This window comes from Microtus oregoni, unplaced genomic scaffold (genome assembly GCF_018167655.1).
Source record: "Microtus oregoni isolate MIOR12 unplaced genomic scaffold, Mior012 000011F_ref0000422, whole genome shotgun sequence".
Classification (NCBI taxonomy): domain Eukaryota; kingdom Metazoa; phylum Chordata; class Mammalia; order Rodentia; family Cricetidae; genus Microtus; species Microtus oregoni.
The window spans coordinates 10627957-10641977 of record NW_024543070.1 but is presented as its reverse complement, the minus strand read 5'-3'; the positions used below and the strand labels follow the sequence as shown (position 1 = coordinate 10641977).

Genomic DNA, 14021 nt, shown 5'->3' with positions numbered 1-14021 from the left:
ATTACTTTATGTATTGTCGTGTTGAATTTAACAGTAATCTCAATGAATGATTGTTGATGGACTCAATTATTATAAAGTTTTATAGAGTCCATAGACTCCTATGACCAATTCCTTGGAAGAGGTATGTTTGATAGTTGGAACAAAAATTAACTTTATTATTTTCTTTCTGATGGAAGTATGTAGAACAGGATTTGTTTAGGGGAAAATCTAAAGAAAGCATCAATGGCAAATTAGGCAAGTTTGATCTAAGGGCCTAGTAAACTTTGCTCATTGGTGGTGCAGATAGCATTTTGAATGAGTGCTCACTCCCCCAGCACAAATGAATGTGCTGTTGATTTTCACATATACTTCAGTCCTAGGAAGGACAAAGTAACACAGAGAGCAGGCTGTCAGTCAAACACACTGAGCACAGAAATGAAAATTTTTCCTCACTTCAGAGACATTCCACTATCCTTTCCTGTGGATTCTAAAATTCAAAATGGTTTCCACGCAGCCTTTTAAACTTGATAAATAGGGACCATTGGCATTTACCAAAACGAAGTCCAAATCAAGACGATCACAATATGTCTTTGAGGATGTTATACAGATAACAGTAGTGCTAGACAGTGTGCTGGAGGTTAAAACGGAATTCCAAGTACCAAAGCCTGGGAGAAGAGTCTTGAATTTTCAGTCCCAGTAGCATTGAAGTAAGTCAGCCTCTAATATAAGGCCAAAGGATCTGGAATTTGTCCTGGGAATGAATCATTATAGAAACTTGTCTTCCAAATATGAAGGAACATTTTGCAAACATTTGATAACTGCTAATATTGCTAAGAGAAATGCAGTAGACATTTCAGAGTATGTGGCAGGGCCCCTTGGTAGAATCCAGTGCTCACACACTTACTCCCAGTATTCCAGCAATCCTCTCACAGTCTAGTGGCTACTACTTCTGTTTCACTACTCACTAGTATTTAATGCATCCACTTAGCTTATTATTTATTATAACATCTAGTGTCACCATAACAATAGTAAGAAAGGAAAATATTTTACTAAATGAGTATTTATAACACGTCTCCATACGTTTTTCTGTATAATCAGTTGTATCAGATAAACACTTATTAGGTGAGTTTACTGTTTCTAATGGGCAAGTCAGAATCGTTGTTTTGTGTTGTTTAAACTGACTGAATGACTTCCTCGCATGGGCATGATGCTATTAAATAAGGTTGTTTTACGAAGTTCTTAAATGGTATAACTATATTTTTCTCTAGGACGTATGTAGAAAACTTCAAGCATTGATGAAAATCAATAAGCAGTTGTGTTCAGAAAGCAACGACCCTATTCCAAATCCCTATGGCTCGGACAACGAATTATGCATCTTTTGCAAACGGATACTGTGAGTAAAATCCTTTGCCTTGCACATGTTCAAATGATCAGCTATCCTCTGAAATAACGAGGGCATGAAGATGGTCTGTTTGTAATTTTTCGTTCACCTTAATCTTCTTTTAAACCTAGGCGAGTAAAAACACAGGGTGAACAGACCATTCTGGCACCTCCCATCAGATAAAACTGGATAATTGTCACTCACACACAGAGAAAGACTTTAATGATCACTCAATGGGATTTCAAAGACCTGTCAGGGAGCCCCATGCAAATAGACGAGCACCCTGTAGTATTCTCAGGATTGTAGTTCCACTTTGAGCTTCCTGTTTCTCAGATACAAAGAACTTAAGACAGATTCCTGGGCCTGTTAAGACTTGACTCTGCCGTGCCTGAGAGGTCGAGCAGATTCTCTGAGGAGAAAGCAGACTGGTCTAGTGGCTGCCAGCCAGCAGAGAGATTTGTGGAGAATGCATTTAGACCCATTCAAGTGCCAGGGAGAACAGGCTAAGATTGTACGAGGGTGTGGTGGACTAAAATCTCAACACAGCTTTCACTGCTCGGCTCAGAAAGAATACTGGAAATTTACCAGGATTATTACTCAACACCTCAGCATCTGTTCAACGTTCCTGAGCTTGATTCCTTTCTCTTCAACAACAAACAGAAGGCAGTAGAAGGTTTGCATTATCAGTTCTAAATCCTGGAACCAGAGTATCACAATTCTTTTTAAGATTCTTTTTGAATATTTTTTGTAGTGTCAAAGATTGAACCTAAGGCTCCCTGAATGCTAATCAAGGACGGTACCACTGACATACACCTGCAGGCCACTGATATGTTTTTTAGAGGGTTCCCATCTTCATTTCTGAATACTTTCAAGACTTCAATGTTCATATCAGGGCAATGCTAAGCTTATTCCTTTTAAGACAATTATCCTATAATTGGTTTTTCAAAAGTCATGATGGCGTATGTCAAGGATTTAATGTGACGTATTGAATAATATTAACATAACAAAGCACTAGACGTATATGTTACTTGTACTGAAGGGATGAAGACGCATGGCAGGACAGTATTTAGGGTGGGGGATTCCATGCATGTGTAATAACACTTTCTCATTCTTTTGAAAGCTGTACATGAACCAGCAAGCATCTTGTTCACAGCAAAGATTCCCTTTCATCATATATGTGAAGTCAAATCTTTGAATAAAGAAATTACTGATGATTTTAAACAAGAATAAAATAGTTTAATATTAGAGTCACTTGTTATTATTTTTTTTTTATTTTTATTTTTTTTATTTTTTTATTTTTTTTTAATTTATTTATTTATTAAGGATTTCTGCCTCGTCCCCACAACCGCTTCCCATTTCCCTCCCCCTCCCCCGATCAATTCCCCCTCCCTCATCTGCTCGAAGAGCAATCAGGGTTCCCTGACCTGTGGGAAGCCCAAGGACTGCCCACCTCTATCCAGGTCTCGTAAGGTGAGCATCCAAACTGCCTAGGCTCCCACAAAGCCAGTACGTGCAGTAGGATCAAAAACCCACTGCAATTGTTCTTGAATTCTCAGTATTCCTCATTGTCCGCTATGTTCAGCTAGTCCGGATTTATCCGATGTTTTTTCAGACCTAGGCCAGCTGGCCTTGGTGAGATCCCAATAGAACATCCCCATTGTCTTAGTGTGTGGGTGCACCCCTCGTGGTCCTGAGTTCCTTGCTCGTGCTCCGTCTCCTTCTGCTCCTGATTTGGACCTTGAGATTTCTGTCCGGTGCTCCCGTGTGGGTCTCTGTCTCTGTCTCCTTTCATCGCCTGATGAAGGTTAATATTCCTGAGGATGCCTATGTGTTTGTCTTTGTTAAATTGTTATTCTTTATCTGTATAATAAAATACTTGGCTCACCTGGGAAGAAGGAGACTATGATTTGCTAGGATTATCTTGACGTTGATAATGGGCTGTCAAGTTCAATGTAAATAGTCTTTCAAATGTTGCAAATAATGACACAGACCAATGTTTACAGTAGCATTATAGTCATCTTACTGAAGGAAGTATCCAAGGTCAGGTATGTTAGTTAAACACCAAGGTTCTTGTCTATCCTTGTACATATTTGAGACTTTTTTTTTTTTTGAGCATGGAGGGTCTTGCTCATTCATTATGGGAACTATTTTCACTCTGGCAGCTCAGGCTGAGCACAGTAAGCAGTCAAAAGCAACTTGATCATGTCTGTCTTTATTCCTAAAGATTGCTGAGCAACAAGTAATTTTAACATCAAATTATGCTAGTCCTCTCTCTTTCTCAGAGAAGAAGAAGCCAAGTCCAATAAGAGCGTGGGAGATTTATCAAGAGCTACCAGGGCGGCTGCCCCAGCAAAGGTAAGCCACATTTACTTTCAAAAAGATGCTGGACTCTATTCAGAGTTATCTGTTTGCTTCCTAATTACCTGTTGTGAAGCCAACCACTTAGAAGGGAGGGAATGTGACTTAGAGAAGGGTGGGCTGAGTATCTGGTACAGCTTGTCCATAGGCCCAACCCATGACCCAACTCAGGAAGCATTGACAGATGCTGAGAGGAGGAGCTAGCCGGATGGGGAGAGCTTTCTGAGAGTTTCTCTTACCTCCTGTCTGTCTAGTTCCTGTATGAACCTTTCTTGAACTACAGAGATTATAACACCTCTCAGAACTTGTATTTTCTGCGTAATATGGGCAATCTGTGTATCTCTGGCTGTCATTATTTTATCAACTCAATTTTAAAAGCGAATCACAGTGTTTAACATGCATTGGAAGGCATTTTAAAGAAAGTCCGTTTCTTTGCCCTTTTTTCTGTTTTATTCCTTTCTTTTTCTCTTGTACAACACTTGGAGTGTTCTCCTAATTTAATTCAACTGGACTCATGTGTGTCTATTTTGCAGGTTGAAATTCAAGCTAATATTTTGCATGAATTTAGTGTCCAATGGTTAAAAGAAAACCAAGTCATAAAATAAAAGGAAAAAAAAACACACTGAATATATAAGGAGCATCACACAACCATTTCATTGGATATATATTTTATCATAGAAAAATCCAAAAATAACTCTTAAAACATTAATAAATGAAATAAGGATTTCCATATTAATGGAAATACCTGCCTTACAAAATCTCACAATTTTAGTTGACCAAACACAGGCTGTTACCAGCTAGGCTGACCAGGGCATTACCTCCTGGTCCCCTTTGTTGCTTTTTCTTTAATTTCTTACTTCTCTTCCTCCTCCTTTGTCCCTGACATATAATTAAAATGATCAGTCAAGGTAGACACACCCTAATTACTTGTATCATCCATGGTCTAACCCAGCTACCATCTTCCTTGGCAACACCACAGCCGAGGAATGTCTGAGAACTTCTGCCTCCGCGATAAACATAGTTGACTAAATTCTTCCTCGGGGCTCAGTCAGTCTCACTCTTTAGACAAATACCAGGACAGCTACTCAGCCAACCAATACCTGCAAATCCTTTATCTATAATTAAAGGGACTGACTACCTTTTAAGCTACAAAAGCTAGGAGGACTGGCCGTTCCTTTAAAATCTGAGTTTCTCTTCTGAAACAGCTCTGCAACTTCCTTTCTTCTCTTCTTTATGTCTTCTTAATTAGTACTTCGGTTAGCCAATGGTGTTTAAAAATATGAAACACAAGTAAATGAGAAAAAAATTAACAAAGACATTCACACACACACATACATACACACACCTTATCTTAAATCTATTTAAAGACGACTACTACTTGAATGTTTACATCTGTAGAATGAGATTTGCTAAAATTTAAGTGGGAATCTTAAAATATAAAATGATGGAATTCTGTCAGCTATGTTAATTCTCTCAGCTTAATCCTTGTGTTATATTTTGCTTAGCAATTGATAACATAATCTGTATTAATTATAGTTTAATTATTTTCTTTCAATATTAGTTAATTCTCTATTTCTCTTTCATTCCTTACATCACTGGCAAGGATTCGGGGTTAAACACCTAAAGAACACTTCCTCTTTTCTCATATTAAAGGGAACACTTCCACGGTTTTATCTGCTAATTATTTATCTTCTGGGGAGTTAGTATGAGTTTTATCTATTGATTCCCAATCTGCTGAATGTGTGCTGGTCATTATCAAGTGACTTTCTGTAATTGTTAAAATAATTTTAGCCTTTAATATAAAAATCTTAGAGATTTCTTGGCGTGAGACTATTGTTTTAAGCTATACTATAGTTATTCAGAATAAAGTTTAATGTACTTTGGATAGTAATTCTTCATAGATTTTGCAATTTTGTGTATAAGGCCAAGGAGCTATACATTTTTGTTTTTAATTATTCTTATCAAGTTTAGAATCAACCCTTTAAAATTTCCTACATGCTGAGACTTCAGGCTATACAGAAATCAGGAAATCTCTTTTCTCAACTGGGATATAAGTTAGAAAGAATTAATCTAACATCTCTTTAGTGCTCTGAAAATTATCTACAGGTTATGCAGTTGTGCTGGAAACTGCCTCACTTTGGATAGGAAGAATGGGAAGGGTGATTGTTTGGCTTAGCAATAAGCCGTCTCTTGTCCTCTCCAGTTGCTATTGAGGCTCTATGCCAGGCTAGCCCTGGGCATCGGCTGCTTCAGTGCAATGCTAAAAGGGACAGAACGAACTGGGGATAACGTAGAATTGCACCGCCCATACATGTTTTTGTGGATGTGATGGTCTCCACCAGGAGCAAGGAGGATGTACCTAGGGTTACAGTCCTGCTTGGGGGAGGTGTCTCAGGCTTCAAAATCTCGAGAAGCCCAGACATTTCACTTCCTGTCAACTCCAAATCTATACAAGATCTCAGAAAACAAGGCACCCAAGTGAAGATGAAATGTAATGGTCACCCCATGCCCAAAACTCCATCTGTAATCTTTTTAGGTAGAGGTATTTGACCAATGTTTATATCAACTCAATGGTTGACCATTAAGCTCCCAAGTCTCGGGAGATTTAAAAAAGAAGCCAGGTTTGCAGATAACAGCTGCCTATGCTTGCTTAGCAGACATCAGCTACCACAAATCGTGTGAGGGAAGATGTCAAAGAGGTAATGCAAGGTAGGGGAAAGTAGAGCGAAAGTAAACTTTAGGGGAGAATTGAGGATCATTCATCTCCGTAGTGCTTTGTATATTGTGCATTGTTTTAAGAATGTGAATGGTGAAAATGAAGAATGTATATATAATGTTATATATATATATATATATGAGAAATATCAAAAAATGTTTCTGAGTGCAAACAGCTGTTTAACTTGACAGAAAAAGTACTTGGAATAGATGCACACAAAATATTGAAACAATCATTTTGTAACTTTAAGGAAAGAATGAGAAGAAAGAAACAAAACTTCACTAGAAATAAATTACTTTTTAAAATAGAAATGATACTATTCTGACACTCACCTAAAATATGAGGGCAAATTTATTATATTATATATTATTGTGATATATTGATACAAACAAATAGATGAACATATAATCAAAAAACATCTAAGGCAGTTAAAGTTCCTTGACCTTCACATGTGCCTACACACATATACACCCACACTTACACACTCACACACACCACATCACATCATATCATATCACATGATACATATTACATTGCACAGATACATACAATAAACAAACAAGTAAATAATCAAATCAGATCTAATTCAGCTAGCGAACTTGAGTCAGACTGGAGACATGGCTCTATTCCCAGAATGTTCTACTCCCAGAACTCCTAACATCTATAACATCTGTAACTTCATTTCTAGGAGATCCGATACCCTCTTTTGGCCTCTTGTATATCATGTTGCACACATATACATACAAGAAAAACACCCATACATATGCAATAGAATAAGCTACCTGAAAAAAAAATGAAAGCTAATCAAGGACAAGTACAGGCACAGAAGACTCTCTCGGGTTCTAACAGAAAAAATAATCCTAATCCTCTAGAGACTCTCATAAGAGAGGACTCATTACCACCTCATTCTACCAGGTCAGCATTACTTTGAAACAATAACCACAGCAGGAGATTATAAGAACTGGAAGCTACTGACAAGTGTTAATCAGGGATGTGGAAACCCTAACAAAAGTGTAATCCACAGCCCTGGGAAGATAAAGCAATCTGCAAGTGGAAACAAGATAAAAACGCAAAGTTCACTAACAACAACAACAAAAATCTACTAGTCTAGCACAATATATTGATAGAAGAGAGGGAAAAACCAAGCAAAAGATGTTGAGAGGGAGTTAATAAAATCCAGTAGCTGAGCTAATAACTGTTTATGTATAAAGCATCCCTGATGGAGAACAACTATGGAAACAGCATCATGTTTAGAGATAAGAGAATAAGTATTTTGTCCTTAAAATTAACGAGAGAAAATAGTCGCTTATTTTTTTTTTTTTTGATTTTTCGAGACAGGGTTTCTCTGTAGCTTTTGGTTCCTGTCCTGGAACTAGCTCTTGTAAACCAGGCTGGCCTCGAACTCACAGAGATCTGCCTGTCTCTGCCTCCCGAGTGCTGGGATTAAAGGCGTGCACCACCACCGCCCGGCTAGTCATTTATTCTTAATATTTTTAGTCAGCATTGAGCTGGAACTTCTAGTCACTGTTAGACAGTTTTATTGAAATAGATACACAGTTCTTGTAAAGGCAACAACATATCTATAATTACAGAATTATGATATAATACATATGAATGTAAATTACTAACTGCACACAGAAGCAAAACCATTAGTGCTAATAAATGCATATAAAATTGTTTCAATGTACAAGCCCAGTTGTAAAAACCAACTGTACTTCTATGAACTAGCAATGAATGATTCAAGATTAAAACAATTAATTTAAATCTGTAGACCATAAAATGTATAATAGGAAGTGTGTGGCTTATTCTGTAAAATATCACAAAGAGAAATGAAGGATTTAAACACAGTCATGTACCATGTGTTCAGGAACTCCAAGGACCTACAAAATTATAACAGAACTGAAACACCCATTGTCGAGAAACCTCATAGGAATCCTAGCATCACAGCTCAATGTTATAGTCACATGATTGTGGTGCTACTGGGCTAAACAAACCTATGCACTGTCGACTATGTAAAGCAGAGGCATGTGACACAATTTGATACCTGTGTCTCTTGATTACATCATCTTATTGGTTTGATTTAATCTTCTGTTGTTCTGTTCATAATGGTCCTGGAATCAGTAGGGGTGTGTGTGTCTGTGTCTGTGTGTCTCTGTGTGTGTGTCTATACATGCCTTGTGTTATATAGTTAATAAAGTAAATCATACTATGTAAGTTTCTATAGTTATATCTCTGATGTTTTTACAAAGATAAGATCACCTAAACAAAGTAATTCTCAGCACATGGTCCCATAATTAAGTGATACATTGCCATGAAGTTTGAGGCTGAGATAACCCCTTCTCATTATTTAGAAAAGTCAATATATTTAAGATAGCAACTTTTTAAAAATCTATTAATTCAGCATAAATTATGTCAAAATAAAGTCATGGTTACTTTCTTTCTTTTTTATTTATTTTTTGATTTTATTTTACTTTCCATCCACAATTCTCCCTCCCACCCCCCCCTCTCCCCACCCTTCTTCCAGCCCATCCCCCATCCACCCCTCCCAATAGGCAAGGGCTCCCATGGGAAGTCAACAAAGTCTGACACATTAATATTTTAACAAGGAAATTGTACAATTGATCCTAGAAGTTATATAAAAGTGTTGGAGCATTTAATAAACAAATTCAAATTGAACTATAAACCTATAGTGTCAAACAATGCAAGGTTACTCAGTGTCAATAGAAAGAAACTTGGAATTCATACCTTAATGATAAAATGATGGGTTCAGCATGTCAACTCATGGGTTGAAGCATGGAATTACATAATTAAGAAATAACACAGATTTCTTTGTTTCTCTCTCCCTCTCTTAATCCAAATTTCACTTTAATCATAGATTCACCATAGAACCCCATAAATGCAATCCTAGGAACCTAGTGAGTGAAAAAAAAATGTCTCCCCAACGTCAGACATGTTGCATGCATGGAAGTCTTGCTTTTAATATTTCAAAACTTTAATCAATCCAAGGCATAAATGTCCAGAGGTGAGCTGATAAATAATATGCATGAACTGAAGTAACATTAAATAATAGGGAGGAATGTGTGACTGTCAGTGTTACAAATGGATGAATCTCGGAAAAAATTTACAAAGTTAAAGAAATTAGAATTAAACAATCATATTTACAAGTCCATCTGTATGAAACATTCAGAAATAGCACATTTTGTCAGAAAGATATTCTGTCGTTGCCTAAAGCAGGATCTAAGCAATAAGATTGTAATGACCCTGGGGAATTTTTAAAGTAGATGGAAATATTCCCAAACTGGTGTCTGGTGACAGCTTTACAATTCCGTAGATTTATTTGAAAATCACTGTGTTATTACTTGAGAGACTTTTATGATACATAAATAATACCTCTGTAATGTTACAACTTTTTTATTTTTGGAGTAATTGTAAATTATTGTGTCTCACAAAAGTTTTCTAAATCTTAGAAAATTCGACTGTAAAACTCTTTAGATAGTCATTTTGGGAGGAACTATCACAGATTATTATGTCAATTAAAATAATCTTTATGTATTCAACATGTTTATTCATCATTAGCATATTTGTGCAGTCATACATCCATTTTAATTTATATGTATTAGCACAAATTTTGTACAGCTATTTTTAATTATAGTTCTGAATTTTTATCATCCTTTTTAGCATTCATGCCAGTAATATTATCTATTGTTCTCATCTTCCATGGCCTTCAGATCTTACCTCTGTTTGTTCCTGTTTACTTTAATATTTTGTTTTTTGATGACTATTATATCAATTGTTATTTTTTAAAAGACCTGCAAATTAGCATACCAAATTATGTATTTTCAAACATATGTGATTTTATTTTGTTCTTTTTTACCCTTTCTTTAATAGTCCTTCCCCCTAAATCTTTGTTTTCTGCCTTTGTGTCAATGTGACATTAACATGCATTTATGCCACGTGTGCACCAATTATGCCTTTATAGTCACATGGGTATCATTGATATACTTTTTTATACTTCCCTCTTCCATCCTTCAAGTTCTCGTCTTCCACATATGCTTTCTACTTCATCACACACAGATAAACACAAAGAGGCATACAGATTAAGACAAACACACACAGACTAATACAGTCATGCACACACAGATACACCATACAGAGACATATACATACACAGAGACTCATACAGACACACACAAATATACACACAGACACATGTGCACAAAGAGACACACAGAGATATATGCAGATATGTACAGAAAAAGAGACACACAGAAACACACACAGATACACATACACATTCATATATACAGATATACAGGCACATACAGACACATAGAGATACACACAGGCATATACATGCACGCACACACACAAACACATGCACATATAGACACACATACCTACACACACTCATTTAACATAATGGTGCCCACCTGCACTCCTATTTTTTTTAAATGTGATTATTTCATTCTTACTGCTTAATAAATTTCTATTTGTGCGTATGTCACATTTTCTTTACCCACTCATCTGTCAATGAACATCTAGGGTGCTTCCATTTTTTAACTATTGTGACTAGTACAACAGCAAACATGGCTGTGCAAATATTTTCATGGTATGTTGATCAGGAGTCTGTCGGGTATGTGGGCAGGAGTAGTAATAGCTGGTTCTATATATTTCTATTCTCAGTCTTCTGAGAAGCCTGCAAAGTGATTTCCATAATTATTATATCAATTTACATTCCAGCAGGAATATGAAAATATTCCCAATTTTGCTAGTATTTGTTAATAGATTAGCATATATAAAATATTAGTGATTGTCAGTCTGAGCATTCTTACTTTAGGCATTTCAATTGTCATTATAAACTAAATAATTCCTAATACTCTCTAATTCAAAGTAATGTAGTACTTCATTATTTTATTTTCGTAGAGTGTTGTTATATTAGGTCTAAACGTTAATGAAATTTGGTTAGGAATTATAGACTATATGATAATGGTTATTCAGGAAAATTTGGCTTTTTGTTAACAAATGTATACTTTACTTTGATAATTTACTTCATATGTTTCAAAAAATAATATTATTTGTTTTTATTTTGTTAGTTTTCTTCAAAAATCTACAAGATTAATAACCTTATTCTTTCTTAATGAATAGTTCTCTTAGTCTTTGGTAAAGCCTATTATTCTAACTATTGGTTTATCTAATGTTATTATAGAGTTTGAATTATTTGGGAGAGGGAGGGCTTATGTTGGGGGAGTGTATGTTTATTATTGTTACACATTCCTTGTCCCCTAATTCTGTTTTACATAATGATCTGATTAATCACTAATAATGCATCCAGACTGTGGCTAAGATTTGCATCTACTCCCTGCCTATTTCCTTATTTTTGCATATTTTTCTTACTTTAATTTCAAATATTTGTATGCCTTACTTATTTTTACATCTTTAGATCTCTTTGTAATTAATCCAATTTTGGGAAAAGAACATGAAATTAATTCATGTGTTTTATAATTGATCCTCTAGTTAAATAGCCTACCAGAAAAAGACCCCACCCTTTTATAATTTTGCTTTTTATTGGACTTACTCTTTGTATTTATATAATGTGTTCTGGCTTCTCTTGCCTCCACTCTTTCTCTCTCACCGTGTTTACATCCCCTTCCTCACATTCCTATATTTTTGTTCTTTTGTGACCCAGTGAATTTAACCATCGTAAACCTTTTAGTTTTTAAATTTTCCCTGCAGTCAACAAATCATATGTTTTGATATTACTTTTAAATGACTCAAACACTATGTCCTTTCTTTGTGGGTTTAAATAATTTACCTTTTCTGTTACTTCTGCTATAGTCCAACTTGTTTCTTTTGTTTTTCTTAATTGTTATCTTCAGTTCTTAAAATCATTTTCAAATTAGTTTATTGTTTTCAATTTCCCATTGGTGGCCATTTAAATGTAACATACACACTTTTCCTGCAATTATGATTGCCCCAAACTTAAAATCCATATATTCAAATATTTACAAGTTTGGCTCTTATCTGTCTCTATTGTTGATTTCTGACTTCTTTCACAATATGAGCTAATTTCTCAGCTTACATCCTGGAAATCTGCTATTCTTCAAGAAGCTTCAGGTTAACTAGATAGATTATAGCATTCTGTTCTTAAAACTGTTTTTATCTTTCATTTTTCATAGAATCTATGAATTTTCCTTACTTGTTCAGACGTTTGTACTTCTGCTTTCTCCCATTTTGTGAAATTTTTAATTTTGTTTTCACTAGGCTTCTGTGTTTTAAATATTTCATTGCTATTGCCTTTTGGAAGATTCCCTGGACCTCAACGTCTAACTTAAAATCCATTATCTGTTTGAACATATCCCACTTTCATTCTCTGTATTGTTTTATTTATTGCTATTTAAATCTTTTCTAAGTATGGACATTCTATTATATATTGTTGTTTCTGTATCATATATTGTCTTGTTTCATAATAAAAGTACCTTTTATTTTCTGAAGAATGCTTGCACCTTTGGTAAATTATTCTTCTATTCATCCTGACAATTTCCTCTTCAGCTGATTCATTGTTTTCAGTAGATAGTATTTCTTTGATGTTGTTGTTTTATTTCTGAGATAGGTACATATTTTAAACATTAAATGTCATAACAGCCCTAGCTTTCTTCCTCCCAAAATGAGTTAATGTCCAAGATCAAGCTTCTGGTGAATGGATTGTTAGGACAAGAAATAAGAGCAAGAGCTGAAAGTTCTGGAACCTGCCCAGTTGCTGCCTCTCTTCCTGGTCAGGATCCATCTGCAAGTGCTTGATAATTGTCAGCATTAAAAAGAGGTGTTTTCTGTAGGTTGTGATTCACCATCCTTGGAGTCTGGAGGACAAGGAGGTGGAGTAATAAATGCCTGCACCTGTTCTGTAATCTCCCAGCTGGCCTTTTGATTCACCCTGTTGTCCCCCAGCCAACACCTGTGACCTAGTATGCTGCCCTTGGTTTTCTGGTGAAGGGCAAGGGCCACATTGTTCTATGTCAGTAACTTTGATCCACAGTTTCCTATGGATGTTTCTACGCCTTATAAAAATGACATCTTATAGAAAGGCAGCTCACCTGCCCTTTCCTCTGTGACAACCACACTTTCTTCTGCTGCTCAAACAGCATGATCCTGCTCCGACAAATCTTTGCCCTTTTCTGCTCTTCCTCAACTCTCTGTGGGTCGGCTCCTTCTCACTAATATCACTTCGCCACAAAAATAATCTTTTCAGAAAGAAGTTTCTAACACTTTGGCATTTCAGTGAAGCATATTATAGCTGTGTCTTGGGCTTATTTTCGCAGCACCTACCATGATATGAAAGTGTTGTTTACGTGGCTGTGATCTTCCTGTTAGCATACAAAACACCTCAGAACAGTATTCTAGCTCTGTTTACAATGCAACCCTACAAAACAGTAGACTTCCCAAAGTCTTATAAATTTGTCACGAATTTTCTAGAATAAGTGAGAAAATAAATGAGTGCAATAACATGTATGTGAGTTTATTTCCTTCCTGTAACTTGTCCTGAAACACATGGGACAGTTAGTAGGAGGGACGATGCTGTCATTTTTCTTG

At 35.9% G+C, this 14021-nt stretch overlaps 1 protein-coding gene across 1 annotated transcript in view; it reads left to right on the top strand.

Moving 5' to 3' along the window:
* Nucleotides 1–14021, top strand: part of LOC121453557 (serine protease inhibitor Kazal-type 5-like) — a 79316-nt gene that overhangs the window by 21868 nt on the left and 43427 nt on the right. Inside the window, exons 4-6 of the mRNA XM_041660427.1 lie at nt 515–634; nt 1248–1372; nt 3643–3715. Coding sequence (XP_041516361.1) covers nt 515–634; nt 1248–1372; nt 3643–3715 — 318 coding nt within the window. The remainder of the gene's footprint in view (nt 1–514; nt 635–1247; nt 1373–3642; nt 3716–14021) is intronic.